Here is a 27,566-nt window from a genome sequence, read left to right on the forward strand (position 1 = left end):
AACAGATAGGTACTACTATTAATTCCAACTTAAGGAGAGGAAACTGAGGCAAAGAGAGGTTAAGTAAATTGCCCAGCATCACACAGCAAGGAAGCAGCGGAGACAGGATTTGACCTTCAGTGACAGGGCTGTGCTGTCTTCCTATTATTGCGTCAGACACTGAAACATTTGCTCAATAAACTTTGGACAGATTTTGAAAAATAAATGACAGCAGCAGACCACCACCATGATACAGGCTTTTGCGTCCTTCCCATCAACTGTTTGATAACTGGAATCAATTTACAATAAAACTTCTGCTATTTCAATCACTAAAATCCCATGGGTGGATATTCAAGACTGGCTGATGCCTCTATCCTGAAGAGCCTTTCAGATGACCTGGAAGACTTATTTTTTCTAGTCCTCAGAATAAAAATTCATTTCAGATTGAAACCACACACATTTTTGTGCACATGCATGTGCACACATATGCCGAAACGCACCTCATATCACCCCTGAAGTAAATAACACAGATACTAGCACACAACTAGAGATAAACTGTAGTCCATTTCATAGAAAAGAGAATCCCCAAAAGTTTAAAAGAATTAGAAAAAGAAAAAACACCTCCGTGGGTTTTAAAGCCCCTTAAGACTATTTAATAAAAGTGATCATAGGAGCGACCAGAGCAAAACCAGGCAAACTTCCCAAATTGTCTGTAATTGGATTACTGTCTACTTTCAGATCAAGCCTTGATTTTTTAAAACCACCTTTATTGAATAATTACTAAACAGACTAACTAAAGCAAACAATAGAGAAATATACTGCTGAAAGGCACATCATTATATCAACATCAATACCGTAATGACATCAGATATATTAATAGCTGACAGAAGCAGTACAGAACAAGCAATAAAGAACTTCTGGACATGAAGAAAGGGAGAGGTGGCTCATGATTGTTCTCCTCTAGGTGTAATGAAATGTGACTTATTCATTAAATTCAACCTTAAAGCATTTTTCATTATCGATGTCTTTTCAAACGTAGATCAAAACAGTCTACGTTTGTAGAAATATATTAAACGTTTATGCATAATAATAGTTTTTAATCAAAACTCCTTTTAGCAACTGAACTCTAGTTAAAGAAACTTTTGTTGCCATTCTCATATATTATAAAGCTCAAGACAATTAGTATTTTTCAGTGAACTCCAAATACAAGAAAAATACAAAATAAGACACCTTACAATCAAAACTGCAATTCAACAAGTAATTCAATTTAATCCACTGCCCAGTTTCCAGGCATCTGTCATGGAAAGCAGCACACTAGGCAAGAGAGAATTCATAAACACTGCCCTTCAGAGTTACCATTACTGGGAGAGGCAGGCATGCACACGTGTACCGATAATACACAGAGGCTGAAATATAGGCACCAGGAGCAACGGGCCTTGGAAACGAGGAGGAAGGAAAATTCACTCTAACTGGAGGGAGGGTTGGGGGAAGATGAGGAGGAGATTTTAAAAGGCTCCTTAGAGGTGTCTGACCTGAGCCTGGTAGGACAAGCAGACCTTTCACAGGCACGAAAGAGATAGACAAGTGCATTCCCGGCCCCAGGCTGGGGACAGCACACAAAAAGGCACAGAGGCAGGCAAGTGCCGGGAAGGCAGGAAGCCAATATGGTGACATATTCTGTGTGGAGGAATAGAGGGGGAATTAGGAAGGCCTGGCATTGTCAACACTATATTCCACTATTACTTAAAGAAAAATTAACATCGAAAGCCAAAAAGGAGAAAAGTTATCATTTCCTAAAATACACTTCCAAATTTTAACATATGTGTGATTTCTCTCCTTGTAAATAAATACTAGAAAATAGAACAGCATGTGTTAAATTTCTGAAGTACTCTGTGCAAAAATTAATGTGCACAGCACAAATAATGTCTTGTGTGATGAGGTAAGAAAATATTTTAAGCAGCACATTTTGGTAGGCAACAGAAACGAGAACATCTTCAAAGGAACTGGCACGTTATAAACAGAAACTGCATTAAAGGTTAATCCTAGTTCCAAATTTAAGTGCCACTCCTCACCAAGTTCAAAATTATAAATGTGGGCAATACATTGTCTCAGATCAATTCCAGGGGGCCTGCTCCCCCCACTCAGAGCACCAAGCACTTCAAAAGAGCTTGGGATGAGGTTTATTCATGCACTTTGGAAGGAGAGCCAAGGAGGAATTGGCACCGTTAGATAGGCTGTCGTTTCTCCAGCGTTTCCAGCACAAGTATCTTCAACTCTTCAAAAGCTTAATTTACTGGGTGATGCCCACAAAGCGCACCCCAACAACAAGATACCATCACCATTACCAAAGTGTGGCACACACTGAAGTGTGGTGGGGGTCGACTGCGAACCATTTCATCTGGCAACTGGAGTTACCAGTTGAATCAAATCATATCATGGGGGGCCGATCCAGAAGTGCTGATGAAAAATGGGAACAAAAGACAGCTGTTTTCACTTCGGACATTGTCCCCACTGCTATGTGAAAGGGCTTTGAGCAATGCAAGTTTCTCTTGGGCCTTTGCCTGGATGTCGTCACCACCTGGCACTGCCACTCCAATCGGCCAGACCGATCTGTCCTCCTTGGAGCTGTAGAGAACGTCCGGTCCACTGAGGAGGAGAGTCCAGTCAGAATGGAATTTACTGTCCCATTCGTGCTTTACTATTATTGTGTTGCTGTTTTTCATGGCCCCTGAAAAGAAACAGCACAAAGGTGGGCCTCAACCACAGCCTCAGACAAGGCCATGGGGATGTCCTGCATCGACAGCATCAATCACACAGCTAAATCAAGCCTGCTCCAAAACCCTGTCCTGGGTCTGCCAGTGAGAATGCGACAGTCACAGAGATCTCTTAGATGATGGCTCCGCTGAGCAAGGGCTTACCTTGGCGGATGAAAGTTTGGCTGGTGTCCAGCAAAATATCACAGCCCTCAACGATCATTCTTTCTATGGCAAGGTTCTTCCTTATGTTTTCAGTGTCGCTTACTTCATCGTGCATTACCCTGTCAGACACAACACAGACAGGATCACAGGAAGAGATATTTTCCATGGCCCTCTCAGGTAGGCAAAGAAGAGCTCCATCTGGGAAGCTCAGTTCTGAACTCGTATCCATCTAACTGGGGCTGTGGGAGAAGCCGACTGGACCTCCAGGCTTCAACAAGTCATGAGCCAAAGCAAGGCCAACGCTCATCACGATCCCAAATGGTAAGCGGGTCAGTGATCAGTGAGTATCCTGGGAACGCTGCTCGTAAACGCAACAGGAAAGCAACGTATTATTTCATGAACAGCTTCCTTCGTTGAAGTTAGGATGTCATTTCTTAGTGGTGGAGTAAATGAAAGAACTTTATACCATTTATCCCATATAAGCTATAGGAACACACATGTAAATAACTGTCTGAAACACTGAAAAGTCTCCGACAAATCCAAAATATGCATTCTCTAGCTTCTTGCCAAAAACGAATACAAAAATGCAACTAAAAATCATTTTTCTATTATGCTGAAATAAATGTGAATATTTTCAAACTTAATCCAAAATACACCTAATCTCAATGACATAAATTTACATGCTATAAAAACATTTTCAAAGATATGTTTTTCTCTTGGTTAAAATTAATGAGCATGCTGATTCAGCACCATCTCAAGAGCTAGCACTCATGCAGGTGAATCTGGGAAGCTGGGCTGTGTCTTGCTTCTGTTCCCTGGACACACACATTAGGTTTCCACAGAGACTAACCAGCTGCTTTCCCCTTTATTATCAGTTCCCCACATACCTGGACAGTTCTTCTAATTTTGATTTAGCAAATTCCAGACTTTTCCTCTCCACATGCTCATGGGGCGTATGAGCGAGGAGTTCATGAAGTGTGATGATATACCTGGGGATCTGAATGCAAACAGAGGCCAGCGTGAGCAATTGGTCAGGATGAGTAACAGGGACATTCTCTCCTGTGCTGTCGTGCCGTCGTCACTTCCAAAAGCCCATCTCTAATCTTACAGCTTTTATTGTTTTACAAATATACACATTTTTAAATACATTTTAAATGAACGATGCTTCAAATTTTACACACTCACACAAACTTCACCAAGAACACACAAAAAGAGTCATCAAGTATTCTGTTACAAAGAAACAATTGCTTTTTTAGATTTTTTAATATAATCATACCTTTCTTAATCATAATTTTGAAAATTGGTTCATAGGGAAACAGATATAGATCTCATCAAATCACTTGAGTCTGTATTTTAGATATATTTGCTTGTTTACAAATAAATTTTAAAAATTGACAGTTCTGCTGCTGCAATGTTCTCTTTAAGAATTAAAACTCGGGAGAAGATACATTCACTCTTATTACATTCCGATTCTACTTTACCTCAACTCATCCTTCTAGCAGTAAAAAGTATTGTTTAATTAGATTATTTACTTACACTTTTCTGTATGAACAGACTGTCTGAATTCTGTGAAAAGCGGAAACTTCACCAACCATATGAAGGTTTTAATAGACCACAGTAGACATTTAACTCAAGTTATAGTGACTCAACACATTTACTTTTCACTGTTTTATAAACTAAATTATTTTAGAAAGCAGGGGCAGTGGGTTTCATTTAATTTAATTTTACTTATTTATTTAATTTTTTTGAGGAAGATTAGCCCTGAGCTAACTGCTGCCAATCCTCCTCTTTTTGCCGAGGAGGACTGGCCCTGAGCTAACATCCGTGCCCATCTTCCTCTACTTTATATGTGGGACGCCTACCACAGCATGGCTTGCCAAGAGGTGCCATGTTCACACCTGGGATCCGAACCATCAAACCCCGGGCCACGGAAGCATGTGAACTTAACCGCTGCACCCCCAGGCGGCCCCTAATTTTAATAATAACATTCACGAACAACAGCTACCATAACGCTGCCCGCTTTGGGTCAGATCAGAGCTCGAGGTTTGCATGTGCATTCAATCCTCCAGTAACATAAAGATTATTTCTCCATTTTACAGACAAGAAAACAAAGTGGGAAGAGGTTTGGTAAATTGCGCAAGGTGGCCTCATAGCAAATGGCAGAGCCAGACATGAGCCCTCCTCTGACCAGCACACGAGCCCATGGGGTCTCTTCCGCTGGGACTAGGGTCTCAGCACTTGAAAGAACCTCTGAGAATGAAGAAGGTAAAACAGCTTCCCAGGGCCCTGTGGGTAGCTCCTTCCATTCTGTCCTGAGGTGTTGGCAGCTCTATCCATGGATCTGTTTTTGCTCTTGTGCAGGTGGTGGCCTTCACTGGGCTATGTACTAACATTTACTGAGTGCCCATGCATAGGTACAGAGAGCAGTGCCCTCAGCACAGACATCAATCTGCAGCTCACCCCCTGGGATCACGTCCAAGGGAATGTCATCAAGTCAAGGTTTCAGAAGTGCAGACTCCCTAGTTACAGGAGGGTGGGGCACGGGAGACTCCTCCCTCTGAAGGACAAGTGGAGGAGGCTTTCTGCCTCTCCATCCCATGAACTTCTCACTAAAACAGCCTGGAGGGCTGTTCCACTTCGCAGAAGTCTCCTGAGATAAGTACATTTTCAAATATCCCTTTTGCACAATGCCCCGATCAGTAATAGCTTGCCTCTTAAGTTAGCAGTTCTACGAGACAATCAAGGCGATTAACAGCAAATGTACTCAATTTTTCATAACAAAGTGGGCAGGAGTGGGAGAGCTTGGCTATGTATAATGCACTGAAACTCCACAAAACTAAGTTTAGTCAATAGCTTCATGATCCTCCCCCATTAAGGAAATCTACTTTAGCGAGCTCCTTGGCTCAATTCAAGTGGATGGATTTGAAATTCAGTAACTGGCCCTTCCCACTTTCTGGTGGAGGAACAAACAAGCCTGAAACTGCCAAAAAGCAGGCAAAGGACGTTCTGCAGAGAAGTGGATCATTCTCCAAAGAGCTCATCTGTATATTTAGGAGCTGATTATAAATCTGTTCCTCAAAAAAACAAGAATCATAGTAAGTACTGTCTAGATGACTCATAATTCTGCTTTCAATTATGGAACAATACTTGTCACTTGATAGTCATTAATTAGCGAGCAGTAAATAAGTCGCTAGGGCAGCAAGTGGCTACTTTCTGGAGAACATCTAACAGCGCTGTTCTTGTCAGAAGCAGATTTCATCATTGGCTTGCCTATGGACTTAAGAGCATCTGAAGCCGATTTAAACAATACTAGCCAAGCCACTGTCTTTGCTAAATAAAAATTATGTTAATGACTACAGTATTTTCCATAACAAATTTCTTGGCAACACTTGGACTTACTTGTCTGATAGTTCAACGGGGGACAAATTTACTACATCATTCAAATTCTACACATCCTCCATGTTTCCATAGCCCAAAACAGTCCATTAAGAGCAGTAATCGACTTACTCAACAAAGGGCCCAGAAAGAGGTAGAATATAACGCTTTTCTCCTCTGCACAGACATAGGCTAAAAGTTGCCAATCACCTCTCCTCCTCCCTCTGCCTCACACCAACCTCTGTCCCCATATCTTGGCTCAAGAAAAAGTCTGTGCAGAGGCCCCTTGATGGGATGAACTTGGGTCACCTCTTCCATTGTTGTCCTACAGCAGAAAAGTACAGTGCCCCAGTCTCATCCTGTGGTGTCCAGCCTACACCAGAACAAGGCAGAAGTACCGAAGTACCACTGCTGACGCCACGTATGCAGGGAAGAAGATAGAGCTGGACCACCTGAGGGAGAAAACACCTTCAGGACTATTTCACCTCATTTGTGAAAGGACCAAAAGGGAAAAAGAAGGATAGAATGAATCTAGTAAGAAAAAACCTTCAAGCTTCTCTAATGGATGATTTCCCCAAATTGTTCCATGGGTCACCCCTAGGGAAAAGGCAGGAGGGAGAGACACCAAGTGAACAAGGCAGAGGAGAGACACCAAGGACAATGTGGCCCTTGGGCAGCAAACTGATGATTTTCCCCCTTGGTTTGTTCAAAATCGTTATGGGAAAGCAAAGAAGAAAGAGCACAATTCAGTGCTCTTTCAATTTGCACATTTCTTATAGTTGGACCAATTATAGCTAAATTGTTTAAGTTTGAGGCTTTTCCCAGAGCAATGTCTCTCGTAAGCTGAGGCCTTTGGTTACCCTGGTCTGGAAGAAGCCAAAGAATCTCAACATCTGACCCTTCAGCTAAATTCTAGGGCTTGGGGCCAGCACAGTCTTGGGGGCGGGGATGGTCCTAGGCTAACACCAGGCTGCTTGCACCACCATGCAGTTAACCACCCCAAACTTTCAGAACCTGTCTGTCCCCCTGGGAGCAGAGAGAGCTAGAGCTCTGGGGGATAACTAGAGCTCAGCTGCCTCAGTTTCGAGAGTAAGAAACAGAGATTTAGACTGGTTCAATTATCTCCCCCAATGGTATGACTGAGGGGTGAGCAAGACATCCAAGTCTCCTAAAGATTCCAGGTCCAACAGTCTTTTCTGACGTTATTCTATTTTAACTCCTTGGGGTTAATCAAAATGCCATGTCATTGTTATGGTACTTAAACTCGGGGGAGGGAGCGGAGGGGAGGGAGAGAGCATCTCAACATTTGTAGGAAGTCCGAAGGCCTTTGCAAAGCCCTATACTCTACAGTTTGGACACCTCAGCTAAAGTGCAAGTGTGTTCTGCCACTTTAAAACACTGAGAGAATCACAGCAAGGAGAAGTGAACAGACATGAAGAAGACATTAATGGGCTGTTAGAAAGGGAGCAAGCTACCTCTCTGATTGCTCCATGAGTCTTTCACAATTCTACCTTTAAATTTTCACCTGAGTTGGGGCTGCTGAACAGAAACAATTTAGGGTATTTAATCAAAACATAGAGGTAACTGCCAAAGATTCAAATTTGTTTCACTGTAAATAAAAAATTACAATCTGCATACGGTTAAAAAATAAAAGCAAATTATTTTTTTTGCTTCGAAGTTTTTCTTGTGAAATATTTCCTCAGAGAGGCAAAGAGTTCAAACAATTTAGTTCCATGAAAAAAAACACAATAACATTATAAAGTTTCACTATACTTAAGTTGTTTCAAATATATCCTTTTGGTTTTTAAAAATCTTACTAAACTTCTATGGTGACTCCCACGATTTCAAGCAGGATTGACAAACTTTAAGACAAACAGTTACAAACCACAGCAACATTTCTCTCTGAGGCTAGAAAATGATCAGCGGGCTCAGAGACGCCTGTTCAGAAACTCTCCACAGAAACCCTAACACTCATGACTAGGAGAATAGGCTCCCCACAGGACAATCTGGGGGCCTGGCCAGAAGCTCCGTAAACGCCACCATGAGAACATTCAACGCCTTCCCACAAGAACAGAATCAACACTTTTCAAAGGAGCAGGACACTCAATTCACATTTTGGCCTCTGTAGTTCTCACTCAAGAGCTCTTAACGGTAAAGCCCCAAATGTAGAAAGAACCTAAGTGGTGGTGGATGTGATCCAGTCCACACAGAAGTTGAAACATAACGATGTCTACCTGAAATTTATATAGTGTTATAAACCAACATTACCTCAATAAAAAATAAATAAATAAAAATTTTTAAAAACTATTCTGAGTTATAGCATTTTGCTGTAATCAGATTGCTTTCTTTCTGTGAAAGAATTTGTTCGCTCCAGGGGGCTGGTGGAATGCACTCTGTAAATGCCCAGGTGTAGAAGATGTTTATTAGAATGCTAGCTGTATATGTGAACAAGTAGAGTATTATTTCATTAAAGATGTGTTCGCCACTCTGTGGTGCACGGAGTGCACTATGTATGTCACATGTATAAAATACGTTTCCACAGTGATAGAATTCTGATGCATCTCTGCAGCATGATTTCAGGGTTACGACGTGTTCGTCATATGTGCTCTGTTTCATAAAATCAGTAAAGACCCATGTAAAACAAAAAGAGATGAGAGAAAGAACACAAGGGTACTTGACCCACTGGGTTGCTCTAATCCCAAAGTGATTATCAGAACAAGCCCCAGCCTCACTGCAGCAACCTGACCAGGGGCCAAGAGTCCCCAGGTGCAGCCAGTGCCTCTGGCTCCTAAGTCCCCACAGCCACTGTGACCGGAAGGTCCTCCTTTTGCTCCAGAGCTCCAGCCAAGGGAGACTCAGCAGCAATCACAGCAGGGCAGGAGGGCGGGAAGGGAAACAAAGCCCTTCCCAGCAGTCACTCCTCTCCCCAGGAACCTTTTATGCAACCAGCACACACTGGAACATTTGCACAACATCCTATTTCTGTAAACCTAATAATATTTTTAAACATGCTGGAGGAGGAGACTCCATGGAAGAAGTCTGTGTGGAATCTCTCTGTAAAGAGAAAATTGTGCTGCTTTGCAAAAAAATCGTTCTTAATTTAACCGTCTAAAAAATACCTAGTTTTCTTAGATATACAGTGATGCACTGCATAAATACGTTTCAGTCAACAATGGACCACATATATGACAAGGGTCCCATAAGATTAGTACCATACAGCCTAGGTGTGTATTAGGCTACACCATCTAGGTTTGTGTAAGTACACTCTATGATGTTCGCACAATGATGAAATCACCTAATGACGCATGCCTACTAGACAGAGAACATGTGACCTAAGTTTATTTATCTCAGGGTCAAGCTCAAGGTGACAAGACGATACGTATGTGCCATAATTCCTCACAGGGGATACTTGCACATCTCACTCTGGCCACACTGGGTATCAGTAACACCAAGTTGGAATCAATGACTTAGAAAATGCAGCCCAGATGACTCACCTGAAACATTGGATAGGTCAAGAACGTTTCCAGCATCCTCCCCTCACAGGCAGGGTTGGCTTCATACTGTTTTAAGAGTTTGTCAAAATCTCTATTTTGCTTACAATTGGCAAGCACTTGGAGGCTGTACTGGTGATTGCGCACAAATTCTTGATAAATGTTCAGCATGGGGAGCAAAATATCAAACAGATCAGCTGGAAAGAGGAAGTAAACATGACAGTTTCTCTTGGTACTCGGTAAAGTACCTAAGGCCTGGGGAAAGACTGTTCACTCAACAGGAATGGCAGAGGGTGGTTCCCAGGACCAGGTGTCATGCATGCACGGGGCCTCAGTCCGGACACCTAAATGACTGATCTCATAGAATGCACCCTGGGGCGGAGCCTGACTCCAGCCCCAAATGAACCAGGACAGGCCACGGGAAAGGCAAGTCCTGAGGCAGGGCCCAAAGGGCAAAGAGACAGATTTTCAGTGGCTAAGGGAGTTCACAGGTCAAAAGGAAGGGAAATTCAGACAGCTTTGGTCAGCCAAAGCTGTGATGTTATTTTACTCTAATTGTAGCCATATTAAGAGAAAATCCTACATCTCTGAAGCAGGCACTTACCTAAAATTAAAGTAGGCCAGTTTGCTATCCTTGCTTTCAGTCCTTGATGAAATATTTCATGAAGAAACATGATTGTTTCACTATAAAAAATGGAAGAATCATATAATTTAGCCACTATAAAGTGTCTATTTTGTTAAAGAAGTACACTGAGTCCTTAAAGTCTTAATAAATACATGATATACATGTCTCCTAGGGCCTCCAAAGTATACACCCAATAACGACATGAATTATATTAGCCCCCATAAAGCAATGTATCTTTCAGACCACCTCAAAAACTCAAAGAAAATTCTGAGCTAAGCTTCAAATATTGGAAGACAGTAAGGACCAAATCATTGTCATATAACCGTCTTTACTAATTTATAATAAAAATAGCTTTCTATGGTTAGAATATAGCACTTCAAGTGATAATAATAAAATAGTTATGATTCCTTTTCTCTTCAAATTTGATTCAAGATGATAACTCAGGGAGAGGTCTCTCTTTCACTAAAATGAGTTTTGACAGAAGGAGAGAGAGGGAAAAAATTCATAGCAAAGATTTGACAGAACTACTGTAACTGCTCCTAAGACACCCAAGACAGAAATGTAAAAGAATCTTCTGAAAAGGATGGAGCCCACACAGAGATACCAAAATGAGAACTACGCATAATTTAGGGATCCAAACTCCTAAAAGGGTCAAGAAGTGCAGTTACTAATGCCAAAATATCTTTTGCTTTCTCTCACTAGAATTAACCTACTAAAATGAGCCTTTGAAGGCTTTTCTGAACTTACACATTGACACAACCAAATACAGAATTATTTATGTCAGTGAAATACTTTGGTTTGTCATAACTCAAATTTCATTACAAGAAACATCAAGGAGAAGTCCCTACTATTTCCAAATGGTCCATGAAACAAAAGAGACACTGGTTGGAGACGGTAATTTGTTTTTCTTTTATAGGATTTTAACTAAGCAGTTAAAATTGTTCAAGGATTTTAACCAAATCTAGTTTGATAGATATTATACATTACTCTTTCAATCTCCATTTCACCCTCCTTCTAGGTAGAGAGGCTGGAGAGCTAAAACTGCATTTCCCAGACTCCCTTGCAGATAGGGCTCCAGATGTAAACTCAGTTCCACCACAAGATGTGCTTGGTAAGACACAGGAGGCGGAAACAGAGACCATCTTCCCGCTGCCGAAAGTCAGTGGTGGAGACGCGAGTGTTCTAGGGGCAGTTTCAGTCCCCAGCCTCGGCATTCTAGTTTCTTGGTACCAGCTTCATGGATCTGAGAGGCAGACGAGGCAATGGTGGTGGCAGTAGTTTTCTAACCTCTGGATCACATCTATGGTGCTGTGCCCTTGAATTCAATGGTCAAGGAGAAGCTCCCTGACTTTATTCCTCCAGCCCTTCCAAAGGACCCTGTAAGCAGTGAACTCCCTCCACTCCATGGAAATATCACCAAAATGCTAGCTGTGTAGACTGAGGATCAAGAGTACCCCACATGTCCCTTAGGATGTCTCACACACTGGAGTGGTGTCCTTGCCAACTTATGTGGGGAAATCTCCCTCCCACCATGGAGCAATTCATTAAAAAACAGAATGCTCTTTAGATATCAATAAGGAAAGATGTCCAGGATATATTAAGTGGAAAAAGCAAGTATACGTTAAAGTACATTGCCTTTTATGTAACAAGGGGAGAAATAAGACTCAGAATTCATATTTGATTGGATCTACATCAAGAAACACTGGAAGGATATATAAGAAACTATTGAAAATGGTTACATATACAAAGTGGGAAAATGGGGTGGGCAGAGACAGCAAAGAGTGAGACTTCTGTGATTTGATGTTTTCATGTTATTTTGACTTTTCAATGATGTAAATGTATTATCTACTCAAAGACTATAAATAACTAACCTCTTAAGTGAAACACCCAAGCACTCCCTTTCCCCCTCTTCTCGCCTTCCTTTATTTTTTCCACAGCACTCATCACCATATAACATACTACCTGTTTGACTCACTCACTGTTTATTATCTGTCTTCTCACATCAAAATTTAAGTTCCATGAAGGCAGGGATTTTCTGCTTTGTTCACTGATGAATCCTCAGCATTAAGGACACCATAAATATCCATCGAGCAAATAAGTTTACTAGAGATTCTCAGGCCCTCTGTTAGGTTTTGCTCTGCCTAATGTACTTCTGTATAAATTACATGAAAAGACCCCTTAATCAGTACATTTTCCTCAGTTTTTGAGGGAGATTACCTTCCCCAACACACACGATGACAAGAAAATATATGTCAAATAGAGAAGAAAACCAGAAAACTAGATTCTAAGACTCAAGATAAAGATATGCAAATTTGGACTAATGAAATACAAATGATAGCTTTCAATATCATAAACTCATAAAGATGAATTTATGATACCGATTCTTTTAAGAATAAAGCAAAAATTCTTTTAAGAAATTCAAATGGATTTTTCACATGGCTCTTTGATTTATGCCGAAACAGACCTGTTGAGAAAAATACTGCTGACGTCGTCGTGGCTGATGGGGGGCTTCTTGGAGCTGGCCGCCATCCGCAGGGGCCGGAGGAAGCCATTTACCAGGATGTACAGCTGGTGGACGTACTCTGACTCGGCCTCAACCATGGTGAATACAATCTGGTTTCTCTTCCTCATACTTTCAGCATGAGGAGAACAAATGTAATCCTGCACGATGGTCTTCCATTTCCTTCTACACAACCATCCTCGCATGAAGCTCTGAACCTATCAACAACAAACACAACATCAAAAACTGAAAAAGAATCTCAGGGAGGTGTGAGACTGGCTTTCTTGAGCCTGTCAATAAGGGCGTCCATCCTGTGCCATATAATACACTACTCTTTCCTTGGTGCACTAATGGTCCCACCACTAGGATAAATAATGGCAAGCTTCTTCCAGATAGCAGACAAAAGATGATTTCAAATATAATATTTTTTCTCAAGTTCACTAATTTCTTCCATAAGCTTAAGCTCTTTAGGCCTGCCTATATGGATACCAGAATATAATAACATTACATATTTACTTATTAACATTTGAAAAAAGAAAGAAATTGAAGGTTTATTCTTTAACACTATAAAAAAAATTTAACTGTGGTTAAAAAAAAGACATACCATAAAATTTACCACCTTGTTCAGTAGTGTTGAGTATATTCACACTGCTGTATAACAGATCTCCAGACCTTTTCATCTAGAAAACTGAAACTCTATACCCATCAAACAACAACGCTCCCTCTCCCCCTTCCCTCGGCCCCTGGTAAACACCATTCTACTTTCTGTTCTGTGAATTTGACTACTTTAGATACCTCATATCGGGAGAATCATACAGTATTTGTCTTTTTTGTGACTATCTGATTTCACTTAGCATAATGTCCTCAAGGTTCATCCATGTTGTAGCATGTGCCAGGATTTTCCTCCTTTTTAAGGCTGAATAATATTCCACTGTGTATATATACCACATTTTGTTTATCCATTCATCTGTCAATGCACATTTGGGTTGCTTCCACCTCTGGCTATTGTGAATAATGCTGTAATGAACATGGGAGTGCAAATATCTCTTCAAGATCCAGCTTTCAATTCTTTTGGATATGTCCCCAGACGTAGGACTGTTGGGTCATATGGTAGTTCTATTTCTAATTTTTTGAAGGACCTCCATACTGTTTTCCATAGCAGCTGCGCTATTTTACAGTCCCACCAATGATGCACAACGCTTCCAATTTCTCTACATCCTCACCAACACATTATTCTCCGACAGCAGCCATCCTAATGGGTGTGAGATGATATTGCAGTGTGGTTTTGATCTGTATTTCTCTGATGCTTAGTGATGTTGAGCATCTTTTCATGTGTATATGATTTCTTCAAAGATGATATACAAATGGCCATTTCCCCATTATATGGAGAAATATCTATTCAAGTCCTTTGCCCATTTTTAATCAAGTTATTTGATTTTTTGTTGTTGTTGATGAGGATTTTTTTTAAGCTTAAAAAATAAGTACTAGAGATTTGCTCATCTAACCTTTTCCTTTTACAGATGAGTAAACTAAATTTCACAGTAAGCCACACAGCTAGGAAAGAAACTGCAACCAGACCTGGTGCTCTTTCACCTGTCTTTTGTCAACTGTAAGGATTCTCTTTCCTAGCCACATAGGCAAAACACACATCAACAGTTTGCCACAGTGATTATTTAGTGAAAAGAAACATGAAATATGTTAAAAATCAATTTTGTAGAAAAAAGATAGCCTCTAAAATTGATCTGAATTCCCTAGGTATGATTTTAAAAATAACAGGCAAACCTGACAAAGTGCACTGGCCTAGGTGTTTTAGCCAACAGATATTTACCGAACATCTTTTAAAGGCCCAGGTACAAGCTGGGTGCTCATCAGACAGGTATATGTCATAATCCTTAACCCAAAGGCTCTGCCACTAACTTGATGGGTGACCTTGAATTCTGGTCCTGCATTTCCTCATCTATAAAATAATTGACAAAAAAAAAATCTGAAGTCCTTTCTAAATATAAGAAAAATTAGGGGCTGGCCCAGCGGCATAGTGAATAGGTTCGCACACCACTCCACTTTGGTGGCCCGGGGTTCAAAGTTTGGGATCCTGGGTGCAGACCCAGCACACTAGTCAAGCCATGCTGTGGTGGCATCCCACACAAGAAAGAGGAAGATTGGCACAGATGTTGGCTCAGTGACAATCTTCCTCAAGCAAAAAAAAAAAAGGAAGATTGGCAACAGATGTTAGCTCAGGGCCAATATTCCTCACACACACACAAAATTATATGATAATTTATTAGTATTTGTTATATCTAAGTGGCAGATTCAGCAATGAAGCAGGTTGCAAATTCATATACAACTAAAAGCATTAAATCACTGTCAAATCCTTTTTTAGTATCGTTGTCTATTTAACACACTCTCACACTTTTTATTTTTTCTATACTATTTCACCCATATGGTCAAAATTATCATGCATTTAAACAACTACTGTTCTTTTGCACTGTTTAAAATTCTCTCACTATCTACTGATGCTGTCAGCATACTACCAATTTTCATACAGGCATTCATATAGCTGCCATACATCAAACAATAAAAATTAACCTCATTTTAGTAGAATTATGTGGAGCTATTATATGCACATTATTTGGAGAAATCTAATGAGAAATTCCTATGAATTATAACCAATTTCAATTTTTGACCTCTTAAAAGTTAAAAAATTATGTGGATGTTTGCTAAGCTCAGAATAGAGAAACTAATTTGTTTGTAAACACCCCTTTCCACAGAGACATTAGTTTGATTTGGTGATAGAAAGGACAATAGAGTTAATTTCAAAACCTATTTAATAAGTTCAAAAATAGATTAAAAAAAATTTACTTCTACTGAAAAATAAGAAGGTAGATGGGCCTGCCCTGGTGGCCTAGTGGTTACATTTGGCATGCTCTGCTTTGGTGGCCCAGGTTGGTTCCCAGGGGCAGACCTACACCACTTGTCTGTCAGTGGCCATGCTGTGACGGCAGCTCACATACAACAAGAGGAAGATTGGCAAAAGATGTTAGCTCAGGGTGAATCTTCCTCAGCAAAAGAAAAGAAGAAGAAGGTATAAAATGTAAAAAAGTATTTCGTTTATCATTAGTCTTCCATTTAACAGACATATTTTCAAAAATCAACTTAATTGAATTTTATGTTAAATAAAACCTTTCCACTTACTTGGGCAAGGATTACCTGCTAAGAAATAGCTGGTTCACTTATTTACTAATAGACCAGTTTCTACAACAGGACTGACAACTGTATTTTACTGATATCTTTGTTTTTATGCAACTGCATACTATTAAAAAAAGGCAATAGCATTAATCTTGTAACACATTAACATAAATGAAATTCCATTTAAAAAATTTTAAATTCTTAAGAAGGGAATGGTGTTATTTTCCTTTTTTTTTCTTGAAAACTGAGAACATTGCAACTTAGTCCTAAGAATAATTTCTATTCAAATTCTGAGGAATATTTAGTTAAAGTTTTGTTACAACTAAAGAGGAATAATTATTTAGCATAGAAGAACAGGAATAAGAAAAAATTAAAAAGAAAGACTTGAAGATGTATAGCCAAGAAAAGTTCTTTAACTGTGAAGCTTTACACATAATGTTAATAAAACTGAGTGCTTTACACAGGACGAGATTACGGAATCAAACCCTAGAGGACACAACTCAAACACGGTAAACTGGAGTGATGCCAGTGTCTGGTTAATTGCAAAAATTGTATAATTATAAATGACAATAAGATGTAAGGATCTGCTGATTATGTAGATGTTAAACAAGACAGAAAAAACAATAATAAACCAAAAATCTGAGCAGATGGATTGATTTACTCAATCTTCTCACATGTTCAAAAAAATCTTTTCCAAATAAGCACTCAAGATAAAAGCTAAAAGAAACATTTTTGAAATGTAATTAAAAAGATACTCCCCCAAAATATGCAAGCAGAACAAAATCAGGAGGTTCAACAGCACTTAGCTAACCCAACCGGAGAACACTATTGTCTTAATGACCGGTTCTGGCATCCTTCCCACACAGTCCAAAAGGAGATCCCCAGAACTGGAAAGAAATCTCAGGCTGAAACTTTTCCAGAGAAGTAGCCACGTCTGGTCACTCTGAAGGGTGAGTCTGGGGCCATTAGAACAGAAACACCAAGCTTCTTCTCAGCTCAGGGACAGGTTAGCAAAGACATCACTACAGAACACACAACTGGTCCCCACGCTCCCTCAGAGCCAGAAACCCCCGGTGTCCTACCTTTTTAATCTTCTTGATGTCTGGATCTTCATCTTCTTGATTGCTTTGGTAAGGTCTCATCCGTTCCTTGGTCTTATTAAGAGCGATAATCTATAACACAAAATTGGTCCATTTCATGATTTGGGAAATACTGGATTATGGCCACAACCCATACGAAGTTATGCTTATAAGGTAGCTTATGAGATGCTCAGGAACATTCACCTTTCATGTACCCCCTCTTCCCTGGGTGCTGAGGTAGGGGAAGCATGAACTTCACCCCAAGCCTACTTTGTTATGTTACTAACAAAGTGCTTATAAGAAGTGACCGTGGAAAGTGTGAACTGCAATCTGGGTTAGGAGAAATGTTAGCCGAAAATTCAGCCCTGACAGCCAGTGATGACCAGGCCAAGGCCTTCTCAGGAGCTCAGTGACATGCCAACCATATTGCCCAAAGTCAGCTGCCTGTAACGTCCTGTGGTCTCCAAATACAGCGACACTCAGCTCAAAGCTCTTGCTTCCCATAATCCACCTGTGGGCTTCCAAGTATGCACAGTACAGCTGACTCACAGGTCTCCTTGGGAAAATGGTAACTGCAAAGGGAACCTCAGAGCCCTGGGGCTGGTCCAAGCCAGCCAAGAAAAGGGAAAAGGTAACAAGGATTGAAACAGCCTGGAACCTCTTTATGTCTCCAGCTCAGTTCTGTGACCTGTGAAGGGCAACTCAAGACCAGGCAGACTCTCAACCACACTTAGTAAAAAAATTCTCTAGACTGCCGCTCAACGGCAGGCTCTCACCAAAGTAAGAACCTACACAGATTTACCAAGAAGCAGACACTCGAGAAGTTAAGAGATCATAATCGCCCCCTCTGACCTGTCTCTACATTTTGTCCCCAACACGAAATCCACTGCTCTGCCATTCTCTGGCAGGGAACAGGGACATAAAAGGAATGGGAAATAAATTATGGCTCCTGTCAAGCGGCCACACAAGACATACCTGCTACTGACAGTTTTTAGCTGCAATCTATATTCAGCCTAAAATAGAACATAGTGAAGACAGAGAAGCACACATAAAGAAACACTGGGGAATGTCGCTTGGTGCTGAGTTTCTCTCATGGAGTAAATGCCAACCTCTTTCACTTAGCAGACAAGCATCTGCTCTAGCTTACTGTGGCAAAGAAAGAACACAATAATTTTGTTTTAAATTACAGTGCCTGATATAGTCTTTTAAAATGCAGGTTTGTTAAGTTTTCTGTTGTTGTTTTCACTATATCAAATTTCAGGCTTGAATTGGGAAGTTAACAACTCTAATGATATGGTGAACACGGTCTGCAACTTATCATCACCACAGAAGCAATCAGACCCCATTTGGGCTTGTACCCAGGCTCTGTCCTCTGGAGGTGATGCACAGAGGCTGCAGGAGGTAAAACCCCTCACAGGATTCACAGAATATGTCTTAGAGGAAGGTGTGAGGAAATGAAGAGGAAACTGTTGTCCAGTAACACTCAAAGTGACAAGGAAGTTACCAAGGCTGAGGAGACTGAATTGCTCTGTCAACAAGGATACAATTAGTAGCAGGTTTCATTCTGTGCTATTCTTCTCTTTGAAGCTAAGATGCTAAGGCATCTCTAGTGAGAGAGAGGGGGAAAATCTTGCTTTCTACGTTCCTCTTCAATTCCTCAGTTCTTGACTACCTCCTACGAGGAATGACAGGACAGCAAGGAACGGTTCACTCAGGTTTCTGTGTATAAACACAGGCACTTTGGAGACGGAGAGAACTCAGGCCCACCACCACGGCCGCGCACTCCATGGCCACCTTCTCCTCTCCCTTGGCATCAATCTCACTTCTCTGGAGAGGCAGGCCTGAGAAGCTCACACTCAAGGGGTGAGGGGAGAAGTGGAGGAAGGCAGGAATTCCAACTTCATGAAAAAATGCATCCTAGCAAATATCTTACACTTCAACCCAAACGTGTTTTTCAAAATTCTAGAGTGGAAAAGGTTGGACTCCTTAGGTCTAGAAAAAGTAAAGTTTTTCTGAATTCATGTTTAGTTCTTCCTTAGCTGTCATTTTGAAATTTAATTGCATCTATGACAAACTCACAATTATCATTATTACAAGAGTCAATCTGAAAACAGTTAAATATTATAGTCATCTCCTGAAAATTTGATCAAATGAAGGACATCAGGGGCACAAATATTTAAAAAATAGCATATTATCCTAGCATTTTGTTGTAGCACATTTACCTAATCCTAACATAGACATTAGATTTATTTCTAATGGAGATCAGTAGCCCAGCCATGTACATGTTGATGGCAGAGGAACTAAGTTTGAGATTAAAATTTTGCCCTGATAGGCTTGGGTAATCATGAGATGACAGTAAATGTGAAACAATGAGAAGGAATCTATCAACTGGGAAATACCTCTGATTTAAGCCTTTCGATTTCTGTATCTTGATCTTCAAGTTGGTGCCGGAGTTGGTTAGCTGCAACTTTTTCTGTCTCTACGATCTGAACTAGATGAATGTACTTCTGCATTAACACTTCCCTCTCAATCAATATGTCTGCATAACTTAAGAGAAAATTACACAGTTAGTCATTGATATATTGTTCTACTACAGTTCCATATAGAACAGCATATGCTACATTTAAAAAAGAAGCCAGGAACATAGCTCATTTGGCTAACTCTATTTCATACAAACATTAACTTTTGGCTGACATTTGGCATCCTTTAACTTTACAGAATTTGAATCATTATCCCTTTACATATCCTTTACTAAGACTTCGTTTAATGACGGCTGCCACCCACAATTTTATCATATAAGTGAGAAAAGGGCAAAGGAAATCTATTGCTTTATAAAGAATACAGTGCATCTCCTTTAACAAAGAAACTAAAGTATGAATTGGTAGCACATACTGCATTTCCAGGGATGATATTCAAAATATTTCATTGGGTAAGGCACCAGCCAACCAAAACAGACCTGCCACCAAGCAGAATGAATGCAGTGACCATGAGAACAGGCACTGACTGGAAAGAACTCTGATGACGTACCAGTGACCACCAGCGCTGCCTGGTTCTCTGCAGGATTGTGAGACTACTAACAACTCTCTTTACAAAACCAATACAAGCAAAAATTTCACTGTAGATTCTTTAGGCCCTAACTCCAGCAAGCTAACCTGTGTCCACTTCTTTGGCCAAGTGTGGTAAAGACAAAACTCTCTCTTAGATTTTTATTGATTATGCAGTTCTGCGGCATCTGGAATTTGGCTCAGATCTTCTTGCGCTATCAGGATGTTAAAATGTATGTTCCTTCTTTCACATAATCTTTCCCAAATGATATGATAACAGCAATAATTAATAAAAGTTACTATTTATTGAGTGTGTAGGATGTACCATATATATTCTCATCTTGTCCTCCCAGCAACCCCAGGAGAGAGGCTTTATCCATCCCAAATGTAAGAGAAAGATTTTGATCCTCACAGAGGTCACACAGCTGGCGGGCAGCAGGGTTGGGATTCAAATCAAGGTCTGTCTGCCCCCTAGCCCATCTTCTTAACCCTTAGCTAAACTGTCTCTCAATGAGAAATAGCACACTGGACATAAACGAGAATGTTGCAGCAGACGCGTTTTGAGATATCTGCCCAATCTTCCTCCCACTTACCTCTTCTTCAGGAACTCGGGCCATGGCAACCATATCTATACCATAAAACCTGCCTTCATGACCACATTAAACTGGTCTAAAAAGATCTAACCGGCCCAAGCTAAACCAATTAGATTCCTTCTCCTTAGAATTTGGGATTGTGCTTCTGACCTATTTGCTTGCACTGAGATGATATGAAATTGGAAACTCAGGTTGCCATTGTTGGGAAGCCATATTTGGCCACATCCATGCCAAAACAAAGTGAGTCTGCTGAGAGAGAAGACAATAAGCATCTTTTCAGCAAAATAAGAGACAGGAGAGACAGAATGCCTGCAACAGTAAAATAATGACTACCTGGGCTACCGTCGGCTTTCTAGCTTCTGGTTCCAGACACTCATGACATTTGAATATAAATTTTACCCTTGGGTTCAATGAGATATTGTTGTTCCATCTAATAAATTCTGTTTTTAACCTAAACTTTGAAGTTTTAAATAGGCTTGAATAGTTTGAAATAGGTTTGTGTTACTTGGAACTAAAAGAGTCTTAAGACAATTCTAAAATCACAATTTCAGTTCAATTATCTCAACATTCTCAGCACTTACATCATGTGTGCCATTAGCGTTAGAAAAAAACAGTGTCAGCAATATTTTGAAGTCACTTGTTCTAAGAAATTACCCTAAGCGAATAGCAAGAAAGGCTGTGTAAGCCTAAGTGGGAGGAAGAGAAAAGAAGAAAAAAAGGGCAGAATCTTCATAGAAATATACTTTTGGGAACTTTAAAGGGAGGACGTGATCATAGAGCATGAGAAAAGTAATTATCATAAAAATTCTGCCCTTTCTCAGCAATTTTAGAAACATGCCAAATTTATTATAAATATATTAGATCAGCATCAGATAGGAAAACAGTATTTTATTTTCTCTTATAAAAAGAAAAAGTCCAGTCCAGGATGTGCGGCTGAGTTCATGCAGACTCATCATCGACATCTGACTCCCATCACTTACAAGGCCCCACTGAATTGCTAGGAAAATTGTTTTCTGTTTAAAGAATGAAACCATAATAGCATTATAAAACAGAAAAATATGCCATCAACAGACCAGAAGCTTTATGAAATTCTATGAAGAGAAAAACTATGTAGACTCAGAGTGGTGGGAAAATTAAAGTAGAAGAAACCACACACGCAGACACCACCGAAGCATGGCTCCCACCAAAAGTGGCCAGAGAAGCTCCAGGCCCAGAATCAACAAATGCAAAGAATGCGAGCAGGCAAGGGGACAATCGTTAGGGCCTTTCACTAAACAAGTACCTTCAGAGCATCTGGAAGGTAGGCTCCCTCTTCCCACCTCCCAAAATAAAGAAATAAACAGCCTAAGTGGCAGCTGTGACATGCCCTCAGGTTATAGCCCAAGACATGCTCTCTGTAGAATGGGGCCACCTACCTAAGGAAAGCTCCTAAAGAGGAAGGTGGACTCAGAGAACAGAGGTTGGCTTTACTCCAGACATCCACTGGAGACACGAGGACGAACCAAAAAAGGAAAGGCCTGAGAGGGACTAGGAGTGAAATACTCTGCGTTAATCTTCTACTGTGTGACAAATTACCACAAAGTCAGTGGTTTAAACACCACATATCTATTATGTCATAGTTTCCAGGGGCCAGGAGTCCAGGCTCAGTTTAACTGGATCCTCAGCTCACAAGGCTGCAATCAAGGTGCCAGCCAAGGGCATTCTCATCTGGAGGCTGGAACGGTAAGAACTCTCTTCCAGGTTCATTCAGGTTGTTGGGAAGATTCATTTTCTTGCACCTGTAGAACTCATGCCGTTTGCTTCTTCAAGGCCAGCAGGAGAGCATCTTTGACCCCAGGGAGGGCCCAGTCCCTCTTTGAAGGCTTTCACCTTATTAAGTCAGCCCCACCCAGGAAAACTTCCCTTTCAATTAACTCAAAATCAACTGATTTAGGACCATGATTACATCTGCAAAGTCCTCTTTCCTTTGCCATATAATGTACTCTAATCAAGGGAGTGACAATCCCATCACATTTGCTATACACTAGTGACTGATGGCAAATGACAGGTTCCACTCATGCACACTAAAGGAGATGGAATTCTATAGCAGGGAGTCCCAGCCAGGCTTCCTGCTGTCTGCCCACAAACCTGAAAAGGAAGTCTACACATGTGACAGAGACCCTGGATTCAGTCACAGAGTAAACCCAGGTAAACTACCTGTAATAATCCACACGGTCCTTCATTTAGAAACAAAGATTGCTAGACACTTGAGAAAATCAACCCCAAAAAGAAAGGCAGCATCTAAGATGGCCCCCAGTGATTCCTGCCTCTGGTTTCATGTCCTTACGTAACCCCCTCCTCATGAGCGTGAGCTGGACCTGAGTCATTCACTTCTAAGAAACAGAATATGGCAAAAGTGATGGGACGGCACTTCCAAGATCAGTTTACAAGGAGACTCTGGCATCCATCTTGCTTGCTTTCTCTTGCTGTCTTGCTGGTTTGCTCTCAGGGAAGCCAGGGCCATATTGTGAGCTGATGTATGGAGAGGTCCACATACATAGAAACTGAGAGGCCCCTGGCCAACAGCCGATCAGGAACTGAGACTTCAATCCAACAATTGATAAGGAAGTGAATCTCACCAACAGTCATGTGACTGAACTTGGAAGCAGATCCCTCCCCTTTTGAGCCTTCAGATGAGACTGCTGCCCTGGCCAACACCTTGGTTGTTGCCATGTGAGAGACCTTTGGGCAGAGGCACCAGCTAAACCTGCCTGGATTCCGGACCACAGACACTGTGCAGGGACAATAAATTATGTATTGTTTTAAGCATCATAGAGTAAATTGTTGAGCAGCAATAGATAACAAATACAGCCCCAAACAAAAAAACAGAAAAAATCATTAGAGGAAACAAGGCTAATTCAGGCAACAGAGACTTATTATCTTCACAGAGATATGAAAGAATATTAGAGCCATAAGGCAAAAAGGGGCTGCCATGGAAAAGAAGTAATTAGGTAACAAGAAGAGTTCTTGGAAACAAAAAATGACGATTAAAATTTTACAGGCCAGTGAATGTGCTAACCAATAAACCAGACTGAAACCTAAGCTGGATGGTTGGAGAGATAAAAAAGAACACTGAATAAAAATACAAAGAAACTGGAAATACGAAAGAAAAATTGAGTGACATGGGGTATAGATCCAGGAGTCTAGTATCTATCTCACGGGAGCTTCAGAAGGGAAAAAACAGAGGCTGTGATGGGGAAGAAATAATCAAGAAATGGAAGAAGCCTTCTGTGAACTGAACATGGCACAGTTCAAATAGAAAGGATAATCCAACAGCCAGACAGGATAAATGAAAAAACTTCATACCCTGACACATCCTAGTAAATATCAGAGCTCTACAGATAGAGGAAAATTTAAAAAGCTTTCAAAGAGAAACCACTGGTTATCTAAAGAAAGTGAGAATCAAGCTGAGTGCACTTTCTGTCAGTAACCTGGGATGCCACATCATAACAGAATTGAAGGAAAAATATTATTAACCTAAATTCCTCCATCCAGACAACCAATCGACCAACCAAGTATCAGGTCAAGACAGAAAGAGTTTACCAACCACCACACTTACTACAGAAGAAAAATTACAGGGAGGTTTTCCAACCAAACAAAACAGAAAAGAAAGACAAAAGATGACATGGAATGTAAGAATACAAGCCAAATGAGGTAAAGGAAGCTAGAAAGACACTAGAACTTGACACATGCAAGATTCTCCATTAAGGAGCAAATATTCAATTGCATATGATTATATTTCATTCTCTGTGGAAGCAAACACCAACCTTGATATTTTGGGACCTAACATTTGTATAACAATGATGTCAGTGTCCCTTATTGTTTTTCAATTTTCAGAATCAACAGAAGTTTAATTAAATTTAGAGAACAGAAGGTAAATGTTTAAAAGTTTATAAATAGAGAATAAATAATCATGAAAGTAATAAAACCTTAGGGTTAGAGGAGAGAAAAGAACAATAAAAACATTAAATGTCTTAATTTACTTATTTTTCATAGCAGAGAGTCAACACATACTGCCTAAAGTGGATAAATTAATAGAGGTTTAATTATATTATCTTGAGACAAAGTCAGCCAATTTAAGAGGCAAGAATATGTAAGTAACAAAACCAGAGTGGACAAAGGGAGGGGAGGTAAGAGGTATTGTAACGATGTTAAATTTGTCATCTTTGTAGCAGGGAGGCAATAATACCGCCTAAAATTAGTAAGCCAAGAAATAGACAAAAGGGCTTCATAGAATATATGAATATATATGAATATATTCATATATATGTGAATGAATGACTAATATATGTATGAATATATATGAATATATATGAATGACTAATACAGTAAAAGGGCCCTACTTAATCGAAGAAGTAAAAATTGTTTATCCAATCTGGTCAAGAGTTTCGGAAAATAATAATACTCAGTGCTGGCAAAGATATAGTAAAATGGACACTCTCCTGGAGTAAGCCATTCTAGAAGACAGCATCACAATAAGTATCAAGACAGATTAAAAAGGTCATATCCTTTGTCATAGTAACTTCACTTCTAATAATCTAACCCAAGGAAGATAATCAGAGGCTTGCACAAAGATATACAAAGAGACAAGATGTTCATTCATTAAAATAAATACAAGAAAATTGAGACATAAGACAAACTAAGTATTCGTGTATATATAACATGGAAGGGGTTAAACAAGTAATACTACGTCTACACAATGGAACGATACAGCCATTTAAAATCCTATTTTTAAAGAATAGTTAACATAATAGAACATACCCAAGACCTACTAATAAATGAACAAAAAGACCCCAGGAGATTAAACATGATTTGTACATGCACATGCATACGTGTTCACATGGAAAAAAGAAAATACACAAAAGCTTAATGGCAGTTATTTACTCTGTGAGGTGCGAATATACGATGTTTAGTTCCGTCTTTATATGCTCCTGTGACTCCAAATTCGTTCTTTCATTCAATATTTGTTGTGTTTTTATGTACCCAGGAACTGTTTGAAGCACTGGATACAGGAGCAAACAAAATAGAAAAAAACAATCTCTGCCCTCATGGAATTTACATGGTAGTGGGGTGCACAAAACAGTAAAATAAATTTTTTAAATAATAGGATGTCATCTGGTGATTAGTACCTTAGAGGAAAAAGGGAGAAGCAGGATAAGGAGTGGGGGAGATGGGGTTAGAATTTTACCAGGGTGTGAGAGAGATCTCCCTGAGAAGATGGCGCTCGAGTAATGGCGGGAGGAGCGAGCCAAGCAGCCAGCCAGTGGAAGAACATCCCAAGTAGAAGGAATAGCATGTGCAAAAGCCCCGCGGTGGGAGCAGGCCTGGCCTGCCTGAGGAATGGCACAGCGGCCAGTTTACTGGAGGAGAGTAAGTGACAGGTAGAAAAGAGTACAGGATTCTAAAGCATTTAGGGCTCTGTAGACCAACAGGAAGTCTCAGATTTTCACCCCAGATGGGATGTTGAGCTCTGATCAGAGGTGTGGCAGGATCTGACTTTTTAACAGGAACACCCTGCTGCTGTGATGGGAAAAGGCAGAGGTGGGGGGTGGAGTGCAAGAGGAGAAGAGAGACCAGTTGGTGCCCTGCAATAATCTGAGCAAAAATGTTAAAGATTAGTCCAGCACCTGGCATGGAACCTGACGAGAAATAGTCATTCAAGTAAAGAGTCATTGTCAAATGCAAAAACCCACCTAATATGATTTATTTTGCATGGTTTCTTCTTCTTCACATAATAATTTTCATTTCTCATAATTTCAAATCATTCAATGTATTTCATTGGGTCTCCCTAGTTTATTGCTCTTGCTGGGATATCCTCTCAACTTTCAATCACCAAGCTTTCTTTTTGTATCCCATTACTAAATGAATGTCTACTCCAGGACTGCATCAAATCAACTGGCAATCCATGGATGGCGCCCCTTCAATGTGATAATTTTCAGAGCATTGGTATTTCTATCTACTATATTTCAAATGTATGCTATCTGATTACATTTTCCAGTTGCTAGATAATACTCAAGTTTAAGAATTTTTGCCTAATCTATTCATTATTTCTGATTTGGTTTTCATTTTTTTTGTTATTTCGTTTGACTTCCACCAGGGGAAAAAATGGGTTCTCGCTGCCAAGGGAAATAATAAAATGAAGCCATATAAATCAACGTGATGAAAGCCAAACTCATCTGCTGAGCACCAACAGATGGCAAGTTTGAGGCATATATTTGGGAGTAAAATATTCACGTGCAATGTTTATAATCAAAACCAAACCACCACTACTCCATACAGGAGAAAAGACATTCCAACAGAATCCTAAAGACTCCAGGGAAGAGGCACAGGATAAAATCACAGGCCTTAACTATTTCCATTTTTATAGAAAACTATATTAGCTTAGCAAGAAGTTGTTAGATTGGCCAGAACCTCATCCTAGTTACTTTGACTGAAGACATTTTTGCTACAAAACACATATAACTAGATATATATGCTAATGAGATATATATAACAAGAACTATAATAAAATAAACTGAAAAGTCCTATAATAGGTAACTGAAGAAAAACTCCCACCAGCTCCAGGGTTATGCTCGACCTTACTGAGAAACCTTCAGAAGCAGCATTCATCAAATCAGAAGCATCGCAATGTCTCTGGGAATTGCACAGATCCAGTCCTGGACGGCAGCAGTGCAGTGCCTGTCTAAGCAACTGGCAGCAGCCGCCCTTGTCTAGGCAAGACCATCTCTCCCTGGCGT

General features: G+C 40.2%; 1 protein-coding gene across 8 annotated transcripts in view; it reads right to left on the reverse strand.

Annotated features, from left to right (window-relative positions):
- RASGRF2 (Ras protein specific guanine nucleotide releasing factor 2) overlaps nt 1-27,566 on the reverse strand; it is a 222,075-nt gene that overhangs the window by 116,508 nt on the left and 78,001 nt on the right. For 5 of the 8 annotated variants that reach the window (XM_070517863.1, XM_070517861.1, XM_070517860.1 and 2 more), the window contains exons 3-10: nt 19,553-19,700; nt 17,157-17,246; nt 12,853-13,106; nt 10,368-10,447; nt 9,767-9,960; nt 3,785-3,894; nt 2,898-3,016; nt 2,558-2,707 (exon numbers count right to left, since the gene is read on the reverse strand). In XM_070517863.1, the coding sequence (XP_070373964.1) occupies nt 2,558-2,707; nt 2,898-3,016; nt 3,785-3,894; nt 9,767-9,960; nt 10,368-10,447; nt 12,853-13,106; nt 17,157-17,246; nt 19,553-19,700 (1,145 nt within the window). The remainder of the gene's footprint in view (nt 1-2,557; nt 2,708-2,897; nt 3,017-3,784; nt 3,895-9,766; nt 9,961-10,367; nt 10,448-12,852; nt 13,107-17,156; nt 17,247-19,552; nt 19,701-27,566) is intronic. The other 3 variants (XM_044777914.2, XM_070517862.1, XM_070517864.1) reach the window with 2 other exon arrangements.

This window comes from Equus asinus, chromosome 9 (genome assembly GCF_041296235.1).
Source record: "Equus asinus isolate D_3611 breed Donkey chromosome 9, EquAss-T2T_v2, whole genome shotgun sequence".
NCBI classification, from domain to species: domain Eukaryota; kingdom Metazoa; phylum Chordata; class Mammalia; order Perissodactyla; family Equidae; genus Equus; species Equus asinus.